Source organism: Myotis daubentonii, chromosome 1 (genome assembly GCF_963259705.1).
Source record: "Myotis daubentonii chromosome 1, mMyoDau2.1, whole genome shotgun sequence".
Taxonomy (NCBI): Eukaryota; Metazoa; Chordata; class Mammalia; order Chiroptera; family Vespertilionidae; genus Myotis; species Myotis daubentonii.
Genome location: NC_081840.1, coordinates 165,295,313 through 165,320,442, shown reverse-complemented (window position 1 = coordinate 165,320,442; position 25,130 = coordinate 165,295,313). Strand labels below are relative to the sequence as shown.

Genomic DNA, 25,130 nt, shown 5'->3' with positions numbered 1-25,130 from the left:
CAGAAAATAGACTACTTAGTGCAAATTACAGATCATTAAACTTCGTAAAGCTCTAAACATTATATCTATACTAGTGACCTGGTGCACGGATTTGTGTACATTGAAAGGAAATTAATTAGAAGGTGGCTGGCGGGATGGGACTGGGCGAGACGGGCCAGACACACCCTGGAGCCAACCTCCCGCGGTCCCTCCCCAGCGTCTGTGGAGTGAGTGGGGTCCTTCCAGCAGATGGGGTCCCTTGGCCTGGCCTGCGGGGATCAGGCCAAAACGTCTCTCCTACATCCCCCAAGGGGTCCTGGAGTGCAAGAGGGCACTCTGCAAAGTGGCTGTCATACAGGGTGTGGAACACAAATGCACAGGTGCAGTAAGCCAGATTTAGGGCCACCAGTGCCTCAGCAACAACATAACCCACGGCCAAAGGTGGAATCATGCAGCCCCTTGAGGAATTGGGCTCCCTCCTCTCTGGTTTCAGGGTGCATCACCTGAGAACAGCCGTTGCCAAGTCACTGCAGCTTGGCAGCTCCAGCATTGAGCATCTGTCCCTGGTTGTCAGTGTACATCATAGTGACCAGTTGGACAGTAGGAGGGACACTTAGCATATTAGCCTTTCATATATATCCTATATAATAAAAGCCTAATAGGCAAACTGACTGAAAGGGCTAATGACCAGTGGAACAACTGGTGGAACAACCAGTCACTATGATGCACACTGACCACCAGGGGGCAGACGCTCAACACAGGAGCTGCCCCCAGCCCACAGGCCCCAGGCCAGCCAAGGTGGGTGCCAGCGGGGACCCCAATCGCCGTGCTGGTCACCTCGCAGATCGGCCCTGATTGCCGGCCAGGCCTAGGGACCCTACCCATGCACAAATTTCATGCATCGGGCCTCTAGTAGATATATAAAAGGCTAAGTGACCGGCCGACTGGCCAATCGGCCAGTCGCTATGACACACACTGACCACCAGGGGGCGGTTACTCAACGCAGGAGCAGAAACCACAGGCATGGAAATATGGAACAGACTGATGAATCTCAGAGGGCCGGGGGGAGGGGGGAGGGTGGGAAGAGATTAATCAAAGATCTTATATGCATACTAGAGGCCCAGTGCACAGATTTGTGCACCAGCGGGGTTCCTCGGCCTGTGCCCTCTTGCAATACGGGATCCCTCGGCAGATGTCGGAGAGCTGGTTTCAGCCCGATCCCTGCAGCCCAGGCTGAGGGACCCCACTGGCGCACAGATGGGCCTCTAGTGTTATAATAATTATCAAAGATGAAAAAAGCAATTATCTAGTAAAGGTGGAAATTTGAGAGTTACATGTGTTTTTACTTTTAAAAAATCTTCAACATCATGTTTTTTATTTGTATAGCTTCTGATATCCTACTACTTGTGATTATAATTCACAGAGGTAAAGTGGGGCTAATAAAAATAAATGAACAGATGCTAAAAAGGAAATTATTTAGCAGTTTATTAAAGAAGAGTAGCTCATAGTTTATTGGAACTCTGAAATTACATAACAGCATTACATACATGTGATATATACTTTAAAGATATATGTACCTTTTGTGTATATATATATATATATATGTATATGATTTTTTTTCTAGTAAAATTTTTTATTATGGAAAATGTGCAACATATTCAAAAGTAGAGCAGTGTACTGAGACCCCGTATATGTATCACCCAACCTAAAATATTGTGAATGTGTAGCTAATCTAGTTTTCTTATTACCTCTTTATTCTTTATTACCATTTCTCCAGAACTAGTTTTAAACAATTTTATTAATAAACACACCAGTTATCATAGTTATTTACAGGAACTATTACTGTATTTTACTACAAATGCTATAATCTTTATAGCTATTTGATGTTGAGATGTTAACTGTAAATATTTGTTTAAATTCATGGTGATCTTTGGTTCATCATATCAGATTATAAATTAACCAGATTATCAGGTTCAGATTCAGGCAGATAGTCTTCCAAATTGTTCCTGGCTACTTCAGAAGGTCAGGACTGTTCGAATACTGTTAATAATTATATTAAAAAAATCAGTACAACTTTTATGATAAATTTAACAAAAACTCACAAGTAATTTTTGTTTTATCCTTTTGGGATTTGATTTAATCTTTCTTTATAGACACACAATTTGGTAAGCCTAATTCCTTTTATCTTGTTATCCTCCGTTATTCCTGGCACTAATAAAACTTTATATATGATGCCAATAAGCTGGGAGAGCATTGGGGACCTCGCTTGCCCTGGGTGAGGACTTGGCTGCCTCGTGGTGCTGTGAGAAGTAGAGCATGACATGCTGTAGTGATGTTTTTGTCTTGGAACAGCCCCTGCTCTTGGCTCTCCTGCAGCCGAGGGCAAATTGGGCATCAAAAGGAGGTGGTTGGTGTGTTGGGATGCTACTTTCTGAGAATCAAAATATTCCAATTCTTGAATAAGTCCTTCCATATGTACTAGCAAGATGGGGGGTAAGCCTTAAGGACAGAGAATTCCTTATCTTGGATCTCACTGCTGGAGCTGTTGGCTGCCATGCATAAATGCTTTCTTCACTCGGGGCCTGGAAGAGCCACCTCCCTGTGGGGGGAGAGGCTCTGTGTCCTCTCCTCACCAGGAGTCGGGGTCACTGCACCTTAACAGGCCAATTGGCGTGTCCCATCTCCTCTCCCCCACTTCCTTGCTTCTATGCAGTTAGCATGCCAACAGGGCCTGTCCTCCATTGTGTTCCCTGTACCCATGTGGTAAGCACACCTGGGAGGGCCCATCCCCTGCCTGCTCTGCTGCCACCTTTCCATCTGTGTGGGCAGTCAGGTGGTCTTCTCAGTGGGCAAGAGGGAGTAGGAGGCCTCATGTAGGTGTTTCCCGTAGCCCTCCATTCTACCAGTGATTACCAGGCCTGTTTTTAGAATATGGGAGACTTGACCAGTTATTACTAAAGCAATGCAACATTTTGCATTTGGCTGCCAGTTAGCATTGCTGGTTGGGTATATTCTATGACTGAGAACCCAGGGACAAAGGGGTAGTGGTGGAGGAGTTATGAGCACCAGGTTCTAAGGCCCCAAACCCAACCAATTCCTCATTTGAGGAGTACAGAGATTTAGACACTGTGCAAGATATTTCAGGGCTTTTACACTAAGTTATTTAGCATAGTTTAAAAAATAGTGTTTATTTCTTTTATTTATTTATTTAAAAAATATATTTTTATATTTAAAAGGAGGGAGAGAGAGATAGAAACATCAATGATGAGAGAGAATCATTGATAGGCTGCCTCCTGCATGCCCCCTACTGGGGATCGAGCCCTCAACCCAGGCATATGCTCTGATCAGAATTGAACCGGGGACCCTTCAGTCCTCAGGCTGATGCTCTATCCACTGAGCCAAACTGCAAGGGCTATTTCTTTGATTTTTGTTGAACTCCTTTTTGATATGTTGTAGCTAACATGTTTCAAATTAGGGAGTTCATGTCAAGCAGTAGGCACATTTTCTCAGGTTTCTATCCTGTGAAGTATTCTGTGTCCTCACACCATGGACCTATTTTCTTCTTTTGTGACATTGCTTCTCTGTGTCAAACCCCTGCCAACTAACTCTAGGTCCCCCACCCCCCTTTTGTAATGTGTTCTCTTTTCTTTGCTCTCTTGTCCTGCGTCTCCTCTGTGCAACATTGTTCCTGGTGTCCTGCCCTTTGTTGCTATTGATCAGGGCTATGCTTGACCATTTTAACAAAAGTCACTGATCCCAGTCTTATCCACTCCCCATTGCTGGGGATCCCCCAGTTGGGACAGTTCTATAAATCGGCTCTCAGGGTTGATGGCAAGGGAGCACACTACACTAAAATTGTAGGTCGGATGTCTCTTACAGGAGACCTCTGACAAAGCAAGAGGATGAGAGAGTTGGGACATCCTTTAAGTATCTGATACCTGCCACTCCCTGCTCACATCTCTGTGGTTTTCACCTGATTCTGATAAGGAAGGGCCTGCAGGGTGCACTCTGTCAAACATAGTGATTCCAGAGCCGGGCTATGTTGTACCAGAGGGATCTGATGTTATAGGATAGAAACCTCTCTCGTAGGGAGCAGCCCCAACTAAGTTAATGATTGTCTGTGAAAGAAAGTATGTCAATTTATGCCACCCTCTATGTTGGAACAGTGTATGGCAGTGTACATTATGGAAACAGAGTAGGAAGGTAGATGATGTTGGGGTTCCCCCCGCAAATGGCCACTATTTCATCTTTTAAGCACCTCTAGTGTGTCTGATGATGTGAAAAATGTCAGGAAAGAAACTGATTAGATTTAAACATCAAATAAAAATAGAGTCATCATAAAGGTTTTTCAAACCATGTACCCATCTGTTTGGTAATTTACCTTTTTCCTTGGTGCATTAGGTCAAATGCCTCATTGATTTTGTCAAAAGGCAGGGTATGGGTCACCAGTGCATCCAGGTTGAATTTCTTATTCTTGTAATCAGTAACCAGCTTTGGGATTGAATCTCTACCCTTGAAACCTGTAATTTGGCCAAAAGTCCAAATAAAGAATCATTGTTGAATGATGAGCAAGTAGATTAATATTGTTGAATGAATGAAATTATTTGGTCAGATTTGGTTTCCTCCAAATAGATCAAACTCCCTCTCATATTTATTTTTTCTTTATTTTTATCTCTCTTAAATTTTTTATTCATAGGAAAAGTTCAAGATTATTTATATTTCTGCATAAGAAATTATCTGTGTTTAGTCCAAGTTTGACTTTTGTTTCTCTCCATTGGTTTATTTTAATGCAAATTGAACTTCTGTTTGCAAGTTGTAGTATTTCTACTATACAAACTGTTTACTTTCAAGTAATTATTAGAATAGCTTTCCTATAGTTTTTAGATGTATTTTAGGTACTCAGTATTTAAACAAATTATTTTCATTTCAATTTGAGTACTATTATGGAGAAAATGAACAGAAAAAGCATAACTGACCACCAAATGATGTTCCATTGATAGTACGGCCCATTATTATCTCTCCTGGAGAAACAGTCAATCCTTTGTCACCAATGGCCACTCCAATGAGAGTACACGATCCCCAACCTACTGTTGTGCAGTCCAGGGCTGCTCTCTGGAAGGTCAAACAAAAAAGACCAGCTGCCCTGACTGGTTTGGCTCAGTGAATAGAGCGTCAACCTGCGGACTGAAGGGTCCCAGGTTCGATTCCGGTCAAGGGCAAGTATCTTGGTTGCGGACACATGATCAGATGTTTCTCTCTCATCAATGTTTCTGACTCTCTATCCCTCTCCCTTCCACTCTGTAAAAAATCAATAAAATGTATTTAAAAAAAAAAAAAAAAAAAAAAGACCAGCTGAGTAAGTAGAAAGTGTGACTCTGTACTGTGTTTCCGGGACAATTTATACACTCTGCATATGAAATAAAGGGAGTCAACCACATGAGGTCATAGTGCTGTAGACCGACGCTGGAGGCTTTGCTTCGAATAGAACATTCAATAAAATTTTGAGCTTTTTCAAAAGGGATATTAGACCCAGCTTGCATGGCTCAGTGGTTGAGCATCGACTTATGAACCAGGAGGTCAGGGTTCGATTTCCAGTCAGGGCACATGCCCAGGTTGTAGGAGGCAGCTGATCAATGATTCTCTCTTTCATCACTGATGTTTCTATCTCTCTCTCCTGCTCCCTTCCTCTCTGAAATCAATACAAATACATTTAAAAAATAAAAAAAGAATATTAGAAAGAAACAGAATATATTATTTCATCTTGTTCAACGTCATAATTATACTGAATCTATGACATATATCATTGTATACTAAGAAAAATTCACCACCATGAAATTAAGAATCGTCTATAGAAGATATTCTAAACTCAAATGAACATACTTTTGACTATTTACCAAAGGTGTATTGTAAAAAGCTTGCAATTTCGGGGGCATAGAATAAAAATCTTTAAAGTCACGAGATGAGGGTGATTATTCACTAGAGCCTGGGATGAGGCATATACTGTAAAGTTAGTGGATCGCTATGTAGGATAAATGAAAAGAAAAGCCATTTAAAATAGAGGGCAAAACAGTTAAAATGACGCTGGCTGCTGCTCATGAAACATTTCATTTGCTTCCCTACATTTTTTAAAGCTCTCTGCAGGACTTATGTGACCAGTTCTGGCCAATGGGCTTTGGGCAGAAGTGATGTGTCCTTTCTTGGCCTAAACAGAAAAGCCAGTGTGCAGCCTGCCCGATGTCCCTTTTCCCGCTACAACAACCAAGAGGACCCCATGTTGAGATTGTGAAGCCACAGATTTGAACTTCCTTGACGGGTGACTCACAACATAGGAAACAGTGGCTTGGAGGAGTTGTATTGATGTTTGTATGAGGGACAGAGAGAACATTGTTACCTTAGCCTACTGCAAGTTTGGGATGAGGATAAAACTCCCAAGGATTGAAAATGTAAATGAAAAGTTTAAGAAAGTTTAAGAAAGACATAAACTGTGGCTGGCCATTCTGCTTAGATGCCCAATGGTAACTAGAGAAACATTTAAAATGTTTGGAGACTAGTATTATAGAAGAGAAATGTAAACTTTGTGTCATATCCCATTGCCATAGTCAGGGGGCAACTTGATTCTGATCTGTTGGGGCAGTTCCAACAGGAAGTACAGTTCTTTTTCATCCCTGATTATTATATGAAAGAAGGAATTTGAAGAGCAGTAAATTCTCTCCATCTTCTCTCTCTCTGTGTGTCTTACTAGTGACAGAAGATATAACCGTCTATAACCTTAAGAATATGCTTTGAAATTTTCATTTGATTATGTGCTTATTTATTGTTTTGAAAATTTGTAACATTTCTGAATATAAACTTTTCTTTCTCCTTTTTACAATTTTTACATGGTAAAACTATTTTTGTTTATATATATGACATAGATTCATGTTGAGGGGAAAAGAACACTAGGTACTCCTGGTCACCTTAAAGTAGCTGCTTACATGGATTTCTGTTTTAAAAAAAATGTTTTTCTTATTGCTTTTTCTACATTTCTGAAGTTTGCTCCAAGAAAAGAATTAACCTCTATAATGATGACTTAGTTCAATGGGCATTATATGCAAGTTCAGGGTTTTATTTAGTATCCTCTGATAACTTTTGATCAGAATTATTTTGAATTCTCAAAATCTTATAAATTGTCAATTATTGCAGCTTTCTAATTGTTCTGTTCAGTTCTGTTGGCTGCTTAAGAACATGGGAGGTCATTGAAATCTAGTTCATAGCCATTACTGAAATCTCCTCTATAACTCAGAAATTTAACTTGCCCCAGTTACAGAAACTTTTGGTGAAAGGATAGGTAGCTAGCTCATCTTTTTGCGATTAAATAAATGATATCTTTTAAAATTTGGGCTCTCTAGTGTAATTTTATTCCATAATTTAAAATGAATTTCTTGGTATAATCAGTTAATAAAAGAACCTGCCAAGTCTCACGACAGTGGTTCTCAGCTTGAGAAACTTGTAAAATACATTGGTACCTGGGCCCCCAACTCATGAGAATGTCTAAGGTGTGGTCATTTCACTGGTACTAACAAACAACAACGCCCCAGGCACTTATAAGGTAGCGAGTGTTGAGAATATCTGTACTCTGGAAATAAGGTAAAGAGGCGGAATTTCAATGTTTGTAAAAAGGTTGAGCTGTGGAAAGAGTAGGAATGAATGGGTGCGGCACATTGCAAACTGCAGGTGGGAAGGACAATGTGAAAAGCAGGGCCTGGCACAGAAGCACTGCAGGACAAGGAGCTGCTGCTGAGTGAGTTTTCAGGAAGAGCTAACATTTACCTCCCAGATCCTCTTTCACACAGTTGTTACTACAATGGAACTATTCTGGGAGGGGCAGCCTGCTCCTCTCAGCAGCTCTTGCTGGTCTCCACGCTTCTGGGGCACTCACCAGTCAGGTGAGCACCAGGGGGAAGAGCTTGCAAAGCCAGCTCCTGGTGGAGGCATAGACTTTTATTATGAAACCTTCCCTAGAGGAGGGTGTTAGGGGCCAGGCTGAGTGAAGGTTTAACAAGATGCTGGGCTCTCTGGCAAGTCAACTGGTCCATCTGTTGCCTGTGGGGGTGGCTCTGCCCACTCTAAAAAGAATAGACTAGACAGAGGTAGCTTCTCAGGCCCTGCAAGTCAGGGAGCCGACCTGAGAGGAGAGGAAACCTGAATGATACAAAATGGTAGTGTTTGCGAAGAAAATATTTACTTTTAATTTTGCAGCATGTGTGTATTTAATATGTTAAAAATGTCAATATGTACTTTGGACCTAATTTTGCAGCCCCTTTATGAGGTCTGGCAGGCAGAATGGATTGTGTGTAGGTTGCTGGCCTTTCCCTGCTTTGCTTTTTGATGGGAGTGGGTACCTCAGGCTGTTAAGGTAACTCCAGCCACATTCTCTTGCTCCTCCTTTAAGTCTGCCTTTCCTGCTCTCATTGTTTTGCTCACTCCTTGCAGGCACAATTCCTTAAAAATTTTCACTTCTAAATTTTCTCTGAATTTCATGTGGAAGAATAAACAAGTAATAATAGCATTAATATTAAGTAGTAATTTGTAATATTTATTAATAGATTAAATATCAATTATAACACACTACGTAATATCCAATATATTATTAATAAACATTATTATATAAACATAATTTATGTATATACAAATATGTTAATATTGACTATAAAGTGAATAAATATATTAATATACTAGAGGCCTGGTGCATGAAAATTCATGCTGAGAGCCCAGCCTGCCCCCTCTCACAGTCTGGGAGCTCTCAGGGGTGGGAGGTGACCTGGCAATCAGGGGAAGGTGACGCCCCCATCAGACCTCTGCTGCTGCCCTGCCGGCATGCAAGCCTCGGCTGGTACTGGTTACCTGCTCCTCTGGCTGGCCCTGGGTGGCGGGGGTGCTGAGGGGACTGGGGGACTCTGGAGGCAGGTGCATGGCGGGGCTGAGGGGACTGGTGGCCGCAATCTTGTGGCTGTGGGCACCACCATTTTTGCGACGGTTGAGGGTCAATTAGCATATTCCCACTTTATTAGATAGGATACATACTGTCAATGTTTATTAATGTTAATAAATATTACTTACTATGTACCAATATAAAAAACATACATACCATGGCTTCAGATCCACCTGCACAGTCAAGTGCAAAATCCACACCCCCACCGGTCATTTCAATGATGACCTCCTGGACAGGTTTCTGTAGATCTCTAGGATTGAGGCAGTCAGTGGCTCCAAGGGCTTTGGCCTTTGCAAACTTCTCACTGTTGATATCAACAGCTATGATTCTGGAAGCTCCTGCTACTTTACAACCAATTAAAGCAGAAAGGCCGACACCTCCCAGGCCAAAGATGGCACAAGTAGAACCTGGGGTAACCTGCAGGCAGGAAAATCATAAGTTAAATTAGCTGGTCCCCCTTTTTTAAAGGTACAGAGTGAGGTGGGGGCAGGAACATATAAAGGACTGCCTGTCATAAGACTAAGGGATTTAGCCACTTGGGGAAATTCACCAATGTAAAAATGAATGAATCACTGACTAAACTTGGAGAATCATTTGAGGGCCATTCAGATCATCAATTTATAAGGAAATCATTTCCTTGTTTTCATTTCCCAATTAGTGGTATCAGAACAAAATCTGAAAGCTCACACACTGTAAAGGGTTTATTGTTTGCCTTTTTAAGTGGATCACAAGTAATTTGATGTCTATATTTCTAATAGGCCTTATTTGGTTGTGTTAATGTTACAGTTTTGATGACCACTGATATTGCTCTAAATGTGAGTTAACTCAGTCATCCCAATTATTAAATTATTTAAATGGAATGAGATCCAAATTTCCTTACATGGCATTGGAGGATTTTTATTATCTGACACCTGTTGCCTTCTGATTTCATCTCCATGATATTCTCAGTACTATGGCCACAACACACTGTCTCACTTTCTTTTCCTCATGTCTTAGTTCATGCTGTTTCTTCAGCCTGCTGTACTTTTCACCTTATATTTTTGGCCTGACTTAAATAACACTCTCCCCACAAAATATTTTTTTATTCTTTAATCAGAAGGCAATGCCAACTGGAGTATGTTACTCTGTGGAGTGAGATAGTGGCAAAAAATCCCCTAAAGAACCTGCACAGAGAGATGCTTACTATTACTATTTTCTCATGATGACGGGAAACTTTTAAAATTAAAGCATAAGCAAAAGGGAAAGAAGAAAACCTGCCTATGAGACGTATTGGGAACAAAATTACTAAGAGAAGTGGCATCTCTCACTTTATGCATGATATTGGGTCTGTATAGAATAGCCTTTGCTTTTCAGGGGAAATAAAAATACATCGGTAAATATTCAGAATAATGTTTTATATACATTCTGTACTATATACTATAATATTGTGGCATATGTTTAGTTTATTTCCAAGCATATTTCTCCAGAGACTGTGTTAAAAAAGCTCACCTGTAAGTCTCATGGAGAGTAGAAAAGCATTTTTCCCATTGCACAATGTTGTACTAAGTAGTTGGATTCTCGGGCCAGCCCACAATAGTGCATAAATTGAATACACTGCACTGATTGTGTTATATAACCAGACCCCTGAGAGTAAAAGTGCTTTTGATTGCAGTACTGGGGCGGTCACTATAAAATACTCTCTCCCCTTTTGATTTTCTATCTCCAGGCAACACTGTTACAGGGCACTTTCACACTTCCAAAGACATCCATGAAATTTAATTAATTTGGCTGTAAATGATACAAGCACATTCAAACAAATCAGGGTCTGGTCATGCTGTGGAAGATCCCCAATAATTACACAGAGCAGTTGCATCACTTTTCTTCCCAGAAGTAAATTAAGCCTTAGTAAGGGTCTTGCTTTTCATCTAGAAATACTGATATTTCACGTCCCTTTATGTGGTCCTATGAGTTATTTTCCTTCTTTGAGCACATCCTGAGGTGGTTTAGCTGTTCCTCAACAGCAGGAAGAACATGTCATGGGAATTTAGATCAACTTTGACTACACTTACAAGTAAACTGTAGCCCTGGCCTGCTTGGCTCAGTGGATAGAGTGTTGGCCTGCGAACTGAAGGGTCTCGGGTTCGATTCCAGCCAATAGCACATACAGTGGGGCCTTGACTTACGAGTGTCCCGAGTAACGATTTTTTCGAGATACGAGCCATCTCTCGGCCGATTTTTTGCTTTGAGTTGCAAGCTAAAATTTGGGTTACGAGCCAGCTTCAGATACCCACCGCTAGTTGGCACAGCGAATGTCACAGTGAATGCCACAACATCAGCCCAGCATCACGTGTCTCACTCGTTCACTTTAAGATTTGACATACGAGTCATTTGAGTTACGAGCTCCATCACGGAACGAATTAAACTCGTAAGTCAAGGCCCCACTGTACCTGGGTTGCGGGCTCAATCCCCAGTAGGGGGCGTGCAGGAGGCAGCTGATCAATACTTCTCTCTTATCATTGATGTTTCTATCTCCTCTCCCTCTTCCTTCCTCTCTGAAATCAATAAAGAAATATATAAATATATAAAAAAGTAAACTGGAGCTGAATCTCTAGTGTTAATATTCCTGAAGAAAGATTACATTAGTAGAAGGTGAGAGTCTGCATGGTGTCAAGAAAAGGGGATGTGTGTAGCCCAAAGAGCAATAATTCCTTCTGAGAATCCAATGCCATCTATAGGAGAATATGCCTTGACTGCCAAGGTCACCTGGGCTGTTAACTCCACCCAACTATCACCTTTCTCCTCCAGGAGCTTGCATATTATAGTTTGGCTTCCCATACAACTTTTAATTTTTTTTTAATGAGTGAGTGAATGAATGAAAAAGTGATGTTTCAGAGGGAGGCCAAGAGTAGCATCCCTGTGTGCATCAGGGAGAAAGTAGGCGTGGCCATGTGGAGGTGGGTGGGGTCTCTGTAGTTTGTTTCATCTCCTGACTGGGTCTGCTGTCTCAGGATGAGGATTCATATTTAGAGGACATATTTGAGCAGGCTGTTATTTAATTAGGGCTGACTTATAATAAAACGTACTAGTATAGGAAAAGAAATGGACATGAATTTGGTGCCAACAATATGTCACCCACAGGGCCAGATGTCTTACATATGCAATACGATTTAGTTTTCCCACAGTAATTTGTAATAGATATTATTATACAGAAGTAGAAGTAAAGAGTTTAGATAACTTGCCTAAAATCACAGAGATGATAAATACAGAACCAGGGTTTGAAGATAATCCTAGCTGCTTTATCACGCTGACTCCTAATAACTTCTGTTTTATAGAACGTGGTGATTAACCATTTTACCTTGGCAGTGTTGATTGCAGCTCCATAGCCAGTTGAAAACCCACATCCAAGCAGACAGACTCTCTCTAAATTTGCATCATCATCTATTTTGGCCAGATTAGTATCTGATACGACAGTGTACTGAGAGAAGGTACTGGTCCCCATGAAATGGTAAACTGGTTTTCCTTTGCAGGTAAACCTGCTGGTTTTATCTTCCATTACTTCTTGCTGAACAAGAGGACTTTTGGATGGACTAGAGAATTTTAAAAAAAATATGAAAAAGAGAAAATAAATGTATCTCTGATTACTCTCCTGAAATTAAAGTTAGACATTGTGTATTAGTTATGACATACTTTTATGATATGAAGAAATTGAGAAAATGACTTGGACATTTTGCTTAAATATAAAATAAATTTTGTATTTATATATCATGTAAGTAACACATAATTTTTATATACTTATTATACATAATATACCATAATACATAGTAAATATATAATATAAATGATATATAAACTATTACATAAATAACATCTATAATATAGGATATAATAAAATAGACATAATAGGAGTCATCTAAAGATAATAACAATGTAACAGTAAACTCTTTTTTTTAATTAATTTATTTTTTTTTAAATTAAATCTTTATTGTTCAGATTATTACATTTGTTCCTCTTTTTTTTCCCCCCATAACTCCCCTCCTCCCAGTTCCCGCCCCACCCTCCGCCCTCACTCCCCACCCACTGTCCTCATCCATAGGTGCACGATTTTTGTCCAGTCTCTTCCCACATCTCCCACACCCCTTTCCCCCCCAAGAATAGTCAGTCCATTCCCTTTCTATGTCCCTGATTCTATTATAATCACCAGTTCATTCTGTTCATCAGATTATTTATTCACTTGATTCTTAGATTCACTTGTTGATAGATGCATATTTGTTGTTCATAATTTGTATCTTTACCTTTTTCTTCCTCTTCCTCTTCTTAAAGGATACCTTTCAGCATTTCATATAATCCTGGTTTGGTGGTGATGAACTCCTTTAGCTTTTCCTTATCTGTGAAGCTCTTTATCTGACCTTCAATTCTGAATGATAGCTTTGCTGGATAAAGTAATCTTGGTTGTAGGTTCTTGGTATTCATCACTTTGAATATTTCTTGCCACTCCCTTCTGGCCTGCAAAGTTTCTGTTGAGAAATCAGCTGACAGTCGTATGGGTACTCCCTTGTAGGTAACTGAGTTTCTTTCTCTTGCTGTTTTTAAGATTCTCTCTTTATCTTTTGCTCTTGGCATTTTAATGATGATGTGTCTTGGTGTGGTCCTCTTTGGATTCCTTTTGTTTGGGGTTCTCCGCGCTTCTTGGACCTGTAAGTCCATTTCTTTCACCAGGTGGGGGAAGTTTTCTGTCATTATTTCTTCAAATAGGTTTTCAATATCTTGCTCTCTCTCATCTTCTGGCACCCCTATAATTCTGATGTTGGTACGCTTGAAGCTGTCCCAGAGGCTCCTTACACTATCCTCGCATTTTTGGATTCTTTTTTCATTTTGCTTTTCCGGTTGGATGTTTTTTGCTTCCTCGCATTTCAAATCATTGACTTGATTCTTGCGCTCCTCTGGTCTGCTGTCGGGCGTCTGTATAATATTCGTTATTTCAGTCCGTGTATGCTTAATTTCTAGTTGGTTCCCCAATATAAGATCGAGGGTCTTATTAGTTTTCGTGTAGATCTCATTAAGTTTATCGGCAGCTTCTAAACAGTTCTTGAGAGACCTTAAAAGTGTGGTTCTGAACTCTATATCTTCCATTGACAATTTTGTCCTGTTTCTTTGTCTCCGCATTTTGTTATGCTTCCTTGGTGCACCCCCTAGTGGTCTTTGTTCGCAGTCTTATAGATAAATCTCGATTGTTGTAGCTAATTCCAGGGAGGGTTTGACCTCCAGGCCAAGTGGCTATGAGGATCAGCTGTGTCAGCAGTGAGAGAACTTCTGTCCTCTAGGGAGGTGCTAATCTAGCCTTTGCCTGAGGCTATCCGGCAAATGCCTGTGTGCAGGGCTTGGGCGGGGCGGGTCGCACAGGATCAACAGGGTGGGCGGGAGAGAGCAGTTATGGCGGCTCTCAGTCCTGTCCCCAGGGGCTCTGCCTCTCTGAGTCCCAGCACCCGCTGCAAAGCTCGGAGAGAAAGCTGCACTCGCTCTGACCGAAGCCAGACAGTCCCGCTTCTCCCGTTTGAGTCTGGGTCCCTAAAGACTCGCCTGGATCTGGTGCTCAGAGTCTGCGACTCCCTCCCGATTGAAAACAACAACCGCACCCTCCGCCACCAGCCCGCTCCTCGCACTCCGCACCTCAGAATTTGACTTCAGCACTGCGCCTCCTCTGAGTGTCCGTGTGCGTTTCTCTTTCCTCCTAGTTGTAGGACTTCCACTCAGCCAGCGTTCCTGTGGTTCTGGGTGATGTCCCTTCCGTTTTTTGGTTTCACTTTTGAAGTAGTTGTTCAAAGCAGCAAACTCCGGCGTTAACCTATGCCGCCATCTTGGTTCTCCAGTAAACTCTTTATTGAATACTTTTTCATGTGCCAGAAACTCTTTTAAGAGCTTTACATGTATTGATTCTTTTTTATTTATTTTTAAAAAAATTTTAAATATGGAACGCTTCATGAATTTGTGTGTCATCCTTGCGCAGGGGCCATGCTAATCTTCTCTGTATTGTTCCAATTTTAGTATATGTGCTGCTGAAGCGAGCACCATATATTGATTCTTTTAAAAATTTTTTTATTGGCTAAAGTTTTACATAAGTCTCTTTTTTCCCCAATTGACCCTCTCCCCCCAGCCATTCTCACCCTGGGCAAACCCCCACCGCCCCAGTGTCTGTGTCCATTGATTATGCTAATACGCATGTGTACAAGTCCTTTGGTTGCTCTCTATCCCCCAGACCCCCCTGCCATTTGTCTCTGGATCTATTCTTGTTCATTGCCGGAAGCCGGTCCATCCTTGCTGCTTGACACAGTCACTGCAGGGAAGAATCATCTGCACAGCATATGTTTCAAGGGACCTGGCGTATATGGCATACTGTTCTTAATATGTTTGCTCCCTTTCTTAGCGCTATGTGTTTTAACCAAGGTCACCTCTCTGAGAAAGGTTGTTTCCCCAGGTGGGGATTTTCCCCTGGAGTTAGGGAGGGAATGAAACCCCTTAACTAAGTGCCAGGCGGGTAATTAATCATTTTAACTACGAACAATCACACTGAAGCTACATGAGCTTTACTTAGGATAATCTCCTTCAGTTACTTCCTTGTAGCTTAATAGAACAATAGAGTAACTGTGGAATGGAAATAAGAAACACCCTAACCTTTGGAATAGAATTTATAGGATTAAAATCAACTGGTATAAATACAGATGTAACAAGACAATAAACACAGAACCTGGCTGGAGATCCTGGATAGAACCAGGATTCCTCTCTCCTCTTCCATAGTGGTAGCTGCTATATTGAATCTGGCATTTATCATTCCAGTGATGTATTTATAGCTTTACTAATACACATGTAACCATAAACAACATATGATATTGTTTTTGTGTGTGATACCTTACTAAATATATCTGTCAGCGACTTGCTTCTTTCTCTCAACGTTATTTGTGTGAGATCACAGTGGTCTCCCCTTATCCCTGTGGGATATGTTCCAAGACCTCCAGTGGATGCCTGAAACCCTGGATAGTACTGAACCCTATATATATAGTTTCACCCCCAAATGTACATACCTTTTCAGTTAAAGGAAGTACTTCACCAAATCCCTTTGGCATATATGAATCACCAGCATTACTACTGTTATACTTTGGGGCCATTATTAAGTAAAATAAGGGTTACCTGAACAGAGGCACAGAGATATTATGGTGGTGGACCTAATAACCAAAATGATTACTAAGTGACTAATGAGCTGGGGGCATATAAGGTGGACAAAGAGATGATTCACTTTAGGGATGGGATGGGGTGGGATGAAATCCCACTACTGAGAATGGCATACACTTTAAAACTATGAATTGTTTATTTTGGGATTCTTCCATTTAATATTTTCAGATCACAGTTTACCATGGGAAACAGAAACCTTGGAAAATGAGACCATAGGTAAGGGGGAATACTGTATTCTATGCTGATACATATAGATCAAGTTTAGCCGTTTGTGTAGTTAAATAGAGTTCTATTGTGTTATTACATAGCAATTTGTTAATCCAGTGATTTTAAACCATTATGCTGCGGTACATTGGTGTGCTGCAAAAGTTTTTAAAACCTGCAACACCTGACTATTTAGTCAGGGGCACTGACCTTTTTTCCCTTAGATTGTTGAATAAATAAATGGCAACAGCCAGTACAACAATAGCTGACTGGTGCGACTGAATCAAAATTATATATACTTATAATATAATAATTCTTTATTATTGAAAGTATTACATATGTTCCCCCCCACGCTGAAAAGTATACCTATACATTTTTTTGTCAGGTTGGCACAAATATATATTTTTGGTGTGCCGCAGAATTTGTTATTAGTTTATGTGTGCCATGAGATAGAAAAGGTTGAAAATCGCTGTGTTAACCTATTCTCTTATCGAAGGACATTTGTGCTCTTTTCAATAGTTTGCTGTAATAAACAATGTTGCAATGAACATTCTAGCACACATCTCCCTGGGTGATTTTGCAACAGTTCCTTGCACTCACCTGAGTAGAATTGGTGGGTAGAAATATGCACACCTTCAACTCCATTTATGTTTTGCCAATGTACTGCCCAAAATATTGGTACCAATGTATACTCTCACTAACAGTGAGAGCTTACCTGAGCTTTGCACAGAAATTTGTGAGTGGACTCAAACAGAACTTGCATTTTTTACATTGAGGCATGTAGAGAGGAATTACTTTGTCACCTAGAAAGAAAGGTCATATGTTGGATGCCTATAAACGTTACTTGTAAATGTTACCTATAAATAATTTCTACCAGATGAATCAGTGGAAAACACCATACCTTAGGGCCGTGGTCGGCAAACTGCAGCTCGCGAGCCACATGCGGCTCTTTGGCCCCTTGAGTGTGGCTCTTCCTAAGCCTTAGGAGTACCCTAATTAAGTTAATAACAATGTACCTACCTATATAGTTTAAGTTTAAAAAATTTGGCTCTCAAAAGAAATTTCAATCGTTGTACTGTTGATATTTGGCTTTGTTGACTAATGAGTTTGCCGACCACTGCCTTAGGGTATACATTTTATGTTCAGCAGAGTATAGGTGGCAAAACATTTTATTACTCTGTAAGATTGCTGACTTCCCCTTGTATTACCTATACTTTTTCATTTTTCCCTGCTGGGCAGTCAAGCAACAAGTCTGTACTGATACCATCAGGTGAAGAGTCCTACCTAAGACTGCTCCTTGTAGCTCTCTACATCATGACTATCTATTATTTATTACATTTTATATGAGGAATAGGACATCCTCATATAAAAGGAGAGGTGGACAGTGATAGGTCAGACATAGAGAGTCAACGTCACACAATCATCATGTTTCACTATTTGTTTTACTCCAAATAAAGCAGAAAACTAATATTATAAAGAACTCAAGTTCCACATCTTCTACTTTTTATTCAATTTTAATTTAAAAATGGCTTCTATCCTTTGATGACCAAGATCCAATAATAACTAACATTTAGTAGGTGCCGGACACCATTCTAACTGCTTACTTATATTGTCTCAGCTAATCTCAGAACAACCCTTTGAGAAGGGTAGTATTATTGTCCCCACTTTAGAAACAGAAATCTGAGTCACAGAAGAGTGACTTAACTGGCTAAGGTCACAGAGCCAGTAGGTGGCAGAGCTGAGACTACATTAATGAGACTCCTTCATGGATGCAAAACTTTGAGGAGCAGTTGGTTTTTATGATCTTGTTTGGAATGGAAAGATACTAATACGTATACCTCAAGGTTTGTAGCCTCCTTATTAAAGGAAGAAAGAGTGAAATGGTCATCCTGTCTGACAAGTGAGGATTACAGAGCCCTTATTCCAGTATTTGGTGGATCTGTTATGAAATATGCAGTAAATAATTTCAGTCATTGGCATGTTTCATTTACATGTCATTTTTATCTTTCAAACTTCCAGAAAGACTAACTTAGGCTAACATTGGCATATGTGTAATATTTCTCACTTAAGCTACTTACAGAATGAGGTACCTCATTCTTTAAATTCTTTATAATATTAAATTAGTTTTTTGGTTTATTTAGAGGAGGTTGTTATAAATTGACATTTGTGTGTCCATGGAAGGGTCAGCTTAATCTAACTTTGTAGCTTAGCTTCATAGCACAGTTTCTCAGTGCCATCCTATATAATAAAGAGCTAATATGCAAATGGTCATCACACACTCACATCGTCATGCCCTCATGCCATCACGGCGTAACTGCTCAGACACTCAACACTTGGGAGAGTGGAATGGGGACCAGCCAGGCACAAATGAGCTCTCGAGAGAGGAATGGGGACCAGCCAGGCTGTGACCCAGGAGAGGGACAAGCCGCCTGCCCCACGGTCCCAGGTGCCAACAGCCGCGCCTGCAGCCTAGGAGAGGAACAAGCTGCCCACCCCATGGTCCCGGGTGCCAGTGCCTGCACCTGTGGCTGGGAGAGGGACAAGCTGCCTGCCCCATGGTCCTGGGCACCTGTGGCTGTGGCCTGTGTGAAGCCACCTGCCACAGTCCCCTGCAGCTGTGGTTGGCCTGGGCGAAGCTGGCCCGGTCCTGGGTGCCTGCAGCTGGCTAGAGGGAGGGAATCCTGGGTCCCGGGTGCTGGGTGAGGCAGAGGCAGTTAGGGGCGATCAGGTCAGCAGGGGAGCAGTTAGGGGCAATCAGGCCAGCAGGGGAGCTGTTAGGGGCAATCAGGCAGGCAGGCAGAGGTGGTTAGGGGCAATCAGGCAAGCAGGTAGGCGAGTGGTTAAGAGCCAGAGGTCCTGGATTTCGAGAGGCAGTCGGACATTCCCTGAGGGGTCCCAGATTGGAGAGGTTGCAGGCTGGGCTGAGGGGACCCCGCCCCCCCCCGCACAAATTTTGTGCACTGGGCCTCTAGTCTATAATAATCTATAATAATAAAAGCATAATATGCTAATTAGACCAGAGGTCCTTCCGGACTACCTTATGGACGAAGCCGGGGCTGCAAGGGAAGCCCAAGTACCTGCCGGCAGCTGGAAGGAAGCTCAGGTCCTGGGTGCCAGAGGGAAGCTGGTGCTGGCAGCTGGGGGAAGGAAGGCCTACTCTTGCATGAATTTCGTGCATTGGGCCTCTAGTATGTAAATAAAGTGACCATCTCCCCCAGATTTTACCAGACAATTCCAATTCAAGTATTCTGTCTCATTGTTAGACTGTGATAGATTGTGTTTCTCACTTTTGCTTTGGAAAAGATGGTCAGTCCCTTATGTAAACAGAGATCAATATAGTATGCAAAGCCAGGAATCTATCAGGATTATCCCTGAAATATCCTGACATTCCCACTTGTTGGAATGAGAAAATAAAATACCTGGTTTGCAGTTGGTCACTCCTGGTCCAACACTTTCCACAATTCCTGCTCCCTCATGGCCAAGGATCACTGGGAACAGAGCCTCCGTAAATTTAGGATGGAGAATATGGGCTTCGGTATGGCACAAGGCAGTGGCGATTATCTACAAAGCAACCGCATGCTGGAGTTATTTCTGTAATTATATCATTGGAGTTGTAAAGTGGATAATTTTAGGCCAATTTTAATGTCACCAAGAGACTTTACAACACTCTTAGAGCTCAAAAAAGAAATAACACTTTGGAAAAAAAAAATCAAACAAAAACATATTAGGGTAGCCCGTCCACTGTGGCTCAGTGGTTGAGTGGCAATCTGCAAACCAGGAGGTCAGGTTCAGCTCCCAGTGAGGGTGCGTGCCCTGGTTGCAGGCTGGAGTTCCCCAATAGGGGGCGTGCAGGAGGCAGCCAATCCATGATTCTCTCTCATCATTGATGTTTCTATCTCTCTCCCTCTCCCTTTCTCTCTCTGAAATCAATAATATATATTAGGATGTATTCTTTTCCTTTTATACCTCACTTTTCTGCCTTTTACTTTTATTAGAAAATTATAAAAAGAGATAAAATTGGCAGTTACTGTCTCCAGGAGAGGGGAAATCAAAGGCAATAGGGAAAATTTAAACAAAGTCTAACAGGCAGAGGAATGGAGAGAACACAGGTTTCTAGGCCTTGTTCAAATTTTGTTGAAATGAGATGAAATGAAATAGAGGTAATAAAAATTTTATAGTTAAAAATCAAATAAAAGATGGTCTAAATTAATTACTGCTGAATCTCTATATTCTTCAAGATTCTGCTCATGAGGGTATCCCATTCATCCTCACGTATAAGCCCTTCCTGTGGTGGTTGGAGGGAAAACAGCCTGGGCAGCCAGCTCTGGGGAAAATGGAGACATGACCCCAACTTGCCGTTGATGATCTGCCCACTCTGCGTGGGCTCTTCTCCCTGCTCACCCACTGCCTTTCCTTCATCTGCACCCAAGACCCTGTGCTGCCTAGGACAGCTCTTCAGTTTTTCTTTTCCATTATTTTGAACCAAATTCTCTATCTTCCTTTTAATAACACTTTCCAATAACTGGCAAGAGGAAAACAAAAAGAAAACATAACTAATTGTAATCCAATGGAAATTCCTTAATCTGATTTTTTAAGGTTAATGATTAATGTTAAGGTGCTTTAGTTAAATTTTAAGCCCATTATCAAGGACTACTGATAAATAACTAATGAGTTACCCCTCTGGAGATAAGGCCTGTTTGTATCTGAACCTAAAGATACAATCGCCCACACTGAGAACTGCAGGGCTTCCCAGTCACATCACATAGACATGATCTGACAGAGCCAAGTCTGCATCTAGTTAGTGCCTAGTGCAGGGGTGGGCAACCCCTGGCATGCGTGCCAAACATGGCACGCCAGTAACTTTTGCTGGCACGAGAAACCATCTCTTATAATCTTCCATTTACAATTTTTTTCTTAATATCGATTTTTTAATTTTTCAGATAAATTCAGTGTAGGTGCATCTTAGATAAATAAATAATTTTACATAACAAGTTATCTTAAAGACCATAGACATGGATTGATGAGAGAGGGGAAGAGCAATTTCTATGCCTCTGCCTTAACTCTCCCTGCCTTCCTAGATCCGACCAGTGTTTTGGTTTCATCCACATACGCTTGTGAATCTTTGTTCTCAGTGATGAATTTTGTTAAGTCTCATAATAGGAGTAGCCTGACGGATGAAAGTAACAGCTTGTGCATATTTCTGAAGGCCACGAAATATAAACCTGATGTAAAATCTCTGTCATCAGTGATGCAGCAGCAAAAGTCCCACTGATAATACCAAACGGAGTCATAAAGTTTTCTGTCGGACTATCAGTGCACATGTATACATTAAAAAATAAATGTATTTTTCATCATCATATACTGTGTTTTTGTCGCTCGAATGAATTTTATTATTTCTTCAAGGTTCTTCACATACTTACACCTTAAGAGATATCAAGTAGGCATAACATGTTCTCAAAAAATTAGGGTTGGCACGCAGAAGAATTTTGAGTCAGAGATTTTGGCAGGCACTCACAAAAGGTTGCCCACCCATGGCCTAGTGTGTCCTGCCCAGAGAGAGTCCCCACTCACCTGAATTCGAACTTCATGTGCCTTGGGGGGAGCTACCTCAACCTCTTCTATGCAAAGGGGCTTGTTTGCTTCCCAGGCGATGGCTGCTTTGCATTTAATAACCTGGGAGAGAGAGAGGGACAGAGTGAGAGAAGTGGAGAGAGAAGGGAGAGGTTGGGGTGGAGGATGGGAGGAAGGGAGACAGAAAGAGAATATTATGGGGAAAAATTAAAAAGCATGTTGATACCATAACTTGTGGTTGGATGTTTTATATAATTACATTAAATTAAAGAAAAGGAATGTTCATTGAAAATAAGAGATCATGATCTACATTATAGTCATTGCACTTTTCTTAAAAAAGAGTAGTTTATTGATTTTCAGAAAGAGGAAGGGAGAGAATCATGATCTGAGAGTGATTGGCTGCCTTCCGCAGGCCCCTCTTCAGGAATCGAACAGGCAACCCTTTGTGCACGGGTGACGCCCAACCACCTGAGCCACACTGGCCTGGGTGCCCTTTTAATTTTTGAAAAGAATCTTTAGCATTAAAGCTTACCTTAATATAGTGCTTTGATCTTTTCCCCCTTCAGTAAAAGAGAGGATAAATTCATAGGGTTTGGCCAATAAGTATTTATTGACTGAATGATTTGTTATCAGCTCTGAATTACCTGAGTCCTCATTGCTAGAACATAAATGTGGTTTTACATGTTTGCTACTCATAGTATGATCCTCCCTTGGATCAGAAGTTATTGATATCACCAGGGAACTTGTTAGACCTACAAGCCCTGTCCCAAATCCCCTAATTAATATTCTCTTTCTGTCTCCCTTCCTCCCATCCTCCACCCCAGAATCATCATTTGAACAAGATCTAGGTGACTCATATGCACATAAAAGTTTGAGAAGAGAGGTTTAAATAATTAGCAAAATTATCAGTAGAATATAAATTAAATAAAAAATTGGTCTCTCTGCAAGAGTTTGGGCAAAAATGTATAAAAATAAATTAAGTAGTATTTTAATTTCTGCTTTTGATGTGATTTTCCCAGTCTCTGACAACATGAATACATATATTTTTTACCATTATGTAATTTTGAATTATATTTTAAAATATCATTAATCTTATTTACAGATGCAATATATAGTAACTATGGGAAGTTTCAAAATACAAATAAGAAGAAAAGAAATAAAATCCACTTGTAATTTTATGAGGTAAATCCATTGAGTGAACCCCAAATGGGACCTTATGGGATATGATATTTTTAATCTACTTATTAATATACTATGAATATTTTACATATTGTCCTCTAACACTACTTTTAACAAGTGCAAATGCTATTTTATGGTTAGAGCATAGTTAACCAAATCTCTCTCTCTTTTTTAGCCATTATAAATAATATTTAATTTAACACCCTTGTAGTAAGCATTATGGCAAATCCACAATCATTTTCTTAGAGTAAATTTCTAGCATGAAGGGGGTGCTTTTGATGAACTTTAAATGGATTCCTTTCTGAGATTAGCTTAAATGGAAGCTTTTTAGCAAAAATATACAAATAGAGAAGAATTGAACAAAGAAACAGTACATTTGCTTACTTTGCCCTTGGTGCCCATTTTTCTTTAGGAAACTCGCCTTGGAAGCTTGTCTCTGATTTAAGAAGTTCTTTCACTTCTGTCCAGGATGCTTTCTCTGTATCTGGGATTGAGCTGCCATTGAATAAATACTATCCCTGCTCTTTTATTCTCCAATCACTTTCCTTTTTTGTTGGTATGCATCTCTGTGATATTTCATCATGTCATTTGTGCTATCGTATTTCAGTTGTAAACAGCCTTTGCTCCCAGCCATTATTTGGAGGAGATCTTTGTTTACTTTTTTCCTTTTACTGGAAAATTAAAGGCCTGGTGCATGAAATTCCTGCATTTGGGGCAGCGGGGTCCCCTCAGCCTGGCCTGTACCCGCTCGCAGTCCAGGAGGCATGGGGGATGCCCAACTGACGGCTTAGGTCTGTGGGGGGAACAGTCCTCAGCTGTCAGTCGGACATCCTTAGCACTGCCATGGGGGTGGGAGAGGCTCTCGCCACCGCCGCTGCACTCGCCAGCCATGAGCCTGGCTTCTGGCTGAGTGATGCTCTCCCTGTGGAGCTCCTGCATTGAGCGTCTGCCCCCTGGTGGTAGTGTGCATCATAGCGACCCATCGTTCCACTGTCGGGCCGAAATCGGCTCTCTCACATCCCCCGAAAGGTCCGGGATTGCAAGAAGATGCAGGCCAGGCTGAGGTACCCCACTGGTGCACAATCAGTTCAGGGAAAGGACACAGGAGATTGTCCAGCCAGGAAGGGACCACAGGAGGGCTCCAGGGTTTGTCTGGCCCATCTTGCTCAGTCCCGATCAGCCGGACCCCAGCAGCAAGCTAACCTACCAGTTGGAGCATCTGCCCCCTGGTGGTCAGTGCACATCATAGCGAGTAGTTGAGTGGCCTTAGCATATTATGCTTTGATTGGTTGAACAGCCAATTGGATGACTGGACACTTAGCATATTAGGCTTTTGTTATCCTATCTAATAAAAGAAAAAATGGTAATTGGCGTACGACGATACCCTTTTCATTGGCTAATCAGGGCTATATGCAAATTAACTGCCAACTAAAATTGGCAGTTAACTGCCAACAAGATGGCGGTTAATTTGCATATGTAGGCACAATGCAGGGAGGCGAAAGGGAAAGCAGGAAGAAGCCCCCTGCCACTGACAGTGATCGGAAACCCAGGGGGGAGCTAAGAGCTGGGGGGCAGGGCAAAGGCGGCCCTGGGGCCACCTTTGCCCTGCCCCCCAGCCATGATCGGAGAATCAGGCGCCTTTTCCGCCCTGGCCAGTGATAGCAGGAAGTAGGGGTGGAGCCAGCGATGGGAGCTGGGCACGGTCGAAGCTGGCAGTCCCGGGAGCTAGGGGTCCCTTGCCTGGGCCTAAAGCGAAGCCCACGATCGCGGGGCTGCTGCCGCTGCGGGTCCCCACTGCCCGGGCCGGATGCAACCACGGGGAGCTGGGGGTCCCCTGCCCAGGCCTGACACCCCTGCCAGAGGCCTCAGGCCTGGTCAAGGGGCCGATCCGGTGATTGGTGATCGGAGGGTGATGAGGGTCAACTCCTCTGGCCGAGACATCAGGCCTGGGTGGGGGGCGGAGCCAGGGATTGGGGGGATATGATGGTCCCCTTGCCCAGGCCTGAAGCCTGGGTCAGAGGCG

The 25,130-nt window shown here is 41.8% G+C and overlaps 1 protein-coding gene and 1 non-coding gene across 2 annotated transcripts; both read right to left on the bottom strand.

The window, feature by feature from the left end:
- Positions 1-1,440: 1,440 nt before the first annotated feature.
- LOC132215912 (all-trans-retinol dehydrogenase [NAD(+)] ADH4) lies at positions 1,441-23,630 on the bottom strand. Its single transcript, XM_059664896.1, has 9 exons — positions 23,492-23,630; positions 21,929-22,030; positions 19,777-19,918; positions 17,073-17,160; positions 12,285-12,516; positions 9,107-9,367; positions 4,956-5,091; positions 4,361-4,499; positions 1,441-2,019 (listed from the first exon to the last, which is right to left on the bottom strand). The coding sequence occupies exons 1-9, from the start codon at positions 23,507-23,509 to the stop codon at positions 1,995-1,997; spliced, it is 1,143 nt and encodes a 380-aa protein (XP_059520879.1). The 5' UTR covers positions 23,510-23,630; the 3' UTR covers positions 1,441-1,994.
- On the bottom strand, positions 14,889-14,995 carry LOC132223523 (U6 spliceosomal RNA). Its single transcript, XR_009450486.1, has one exon. It is a non-coding gene; the product is annotated as a U6 spliceosomal RNA (small nuclear RNA).
- Positions 23,631-25,130: the final 1,500 nt, after the last annotated feature.

What these genes read in the sequence shown, in the direction of transcription:
- LOC132215912 (XM_059664896.1), bottom strand. An exon ending in CTGCAATCAACACTGCCAAG is followed by an intron (nt 9,368 to 12,284) that starts GTAAAATGGTTA and finishes TCCTGCCTGCAG; the next exon opens with GTTACCCCAGGTTCTACTTG. An exon ending in CTAATGCACCAAGGAAAAAG is followed by an intron (nt 2,020 to 4,360) that starts GTAAATTACCAA and finishes AATTATTAACAG; the next exon opens with TATTCGAACAGTCCTGACCT.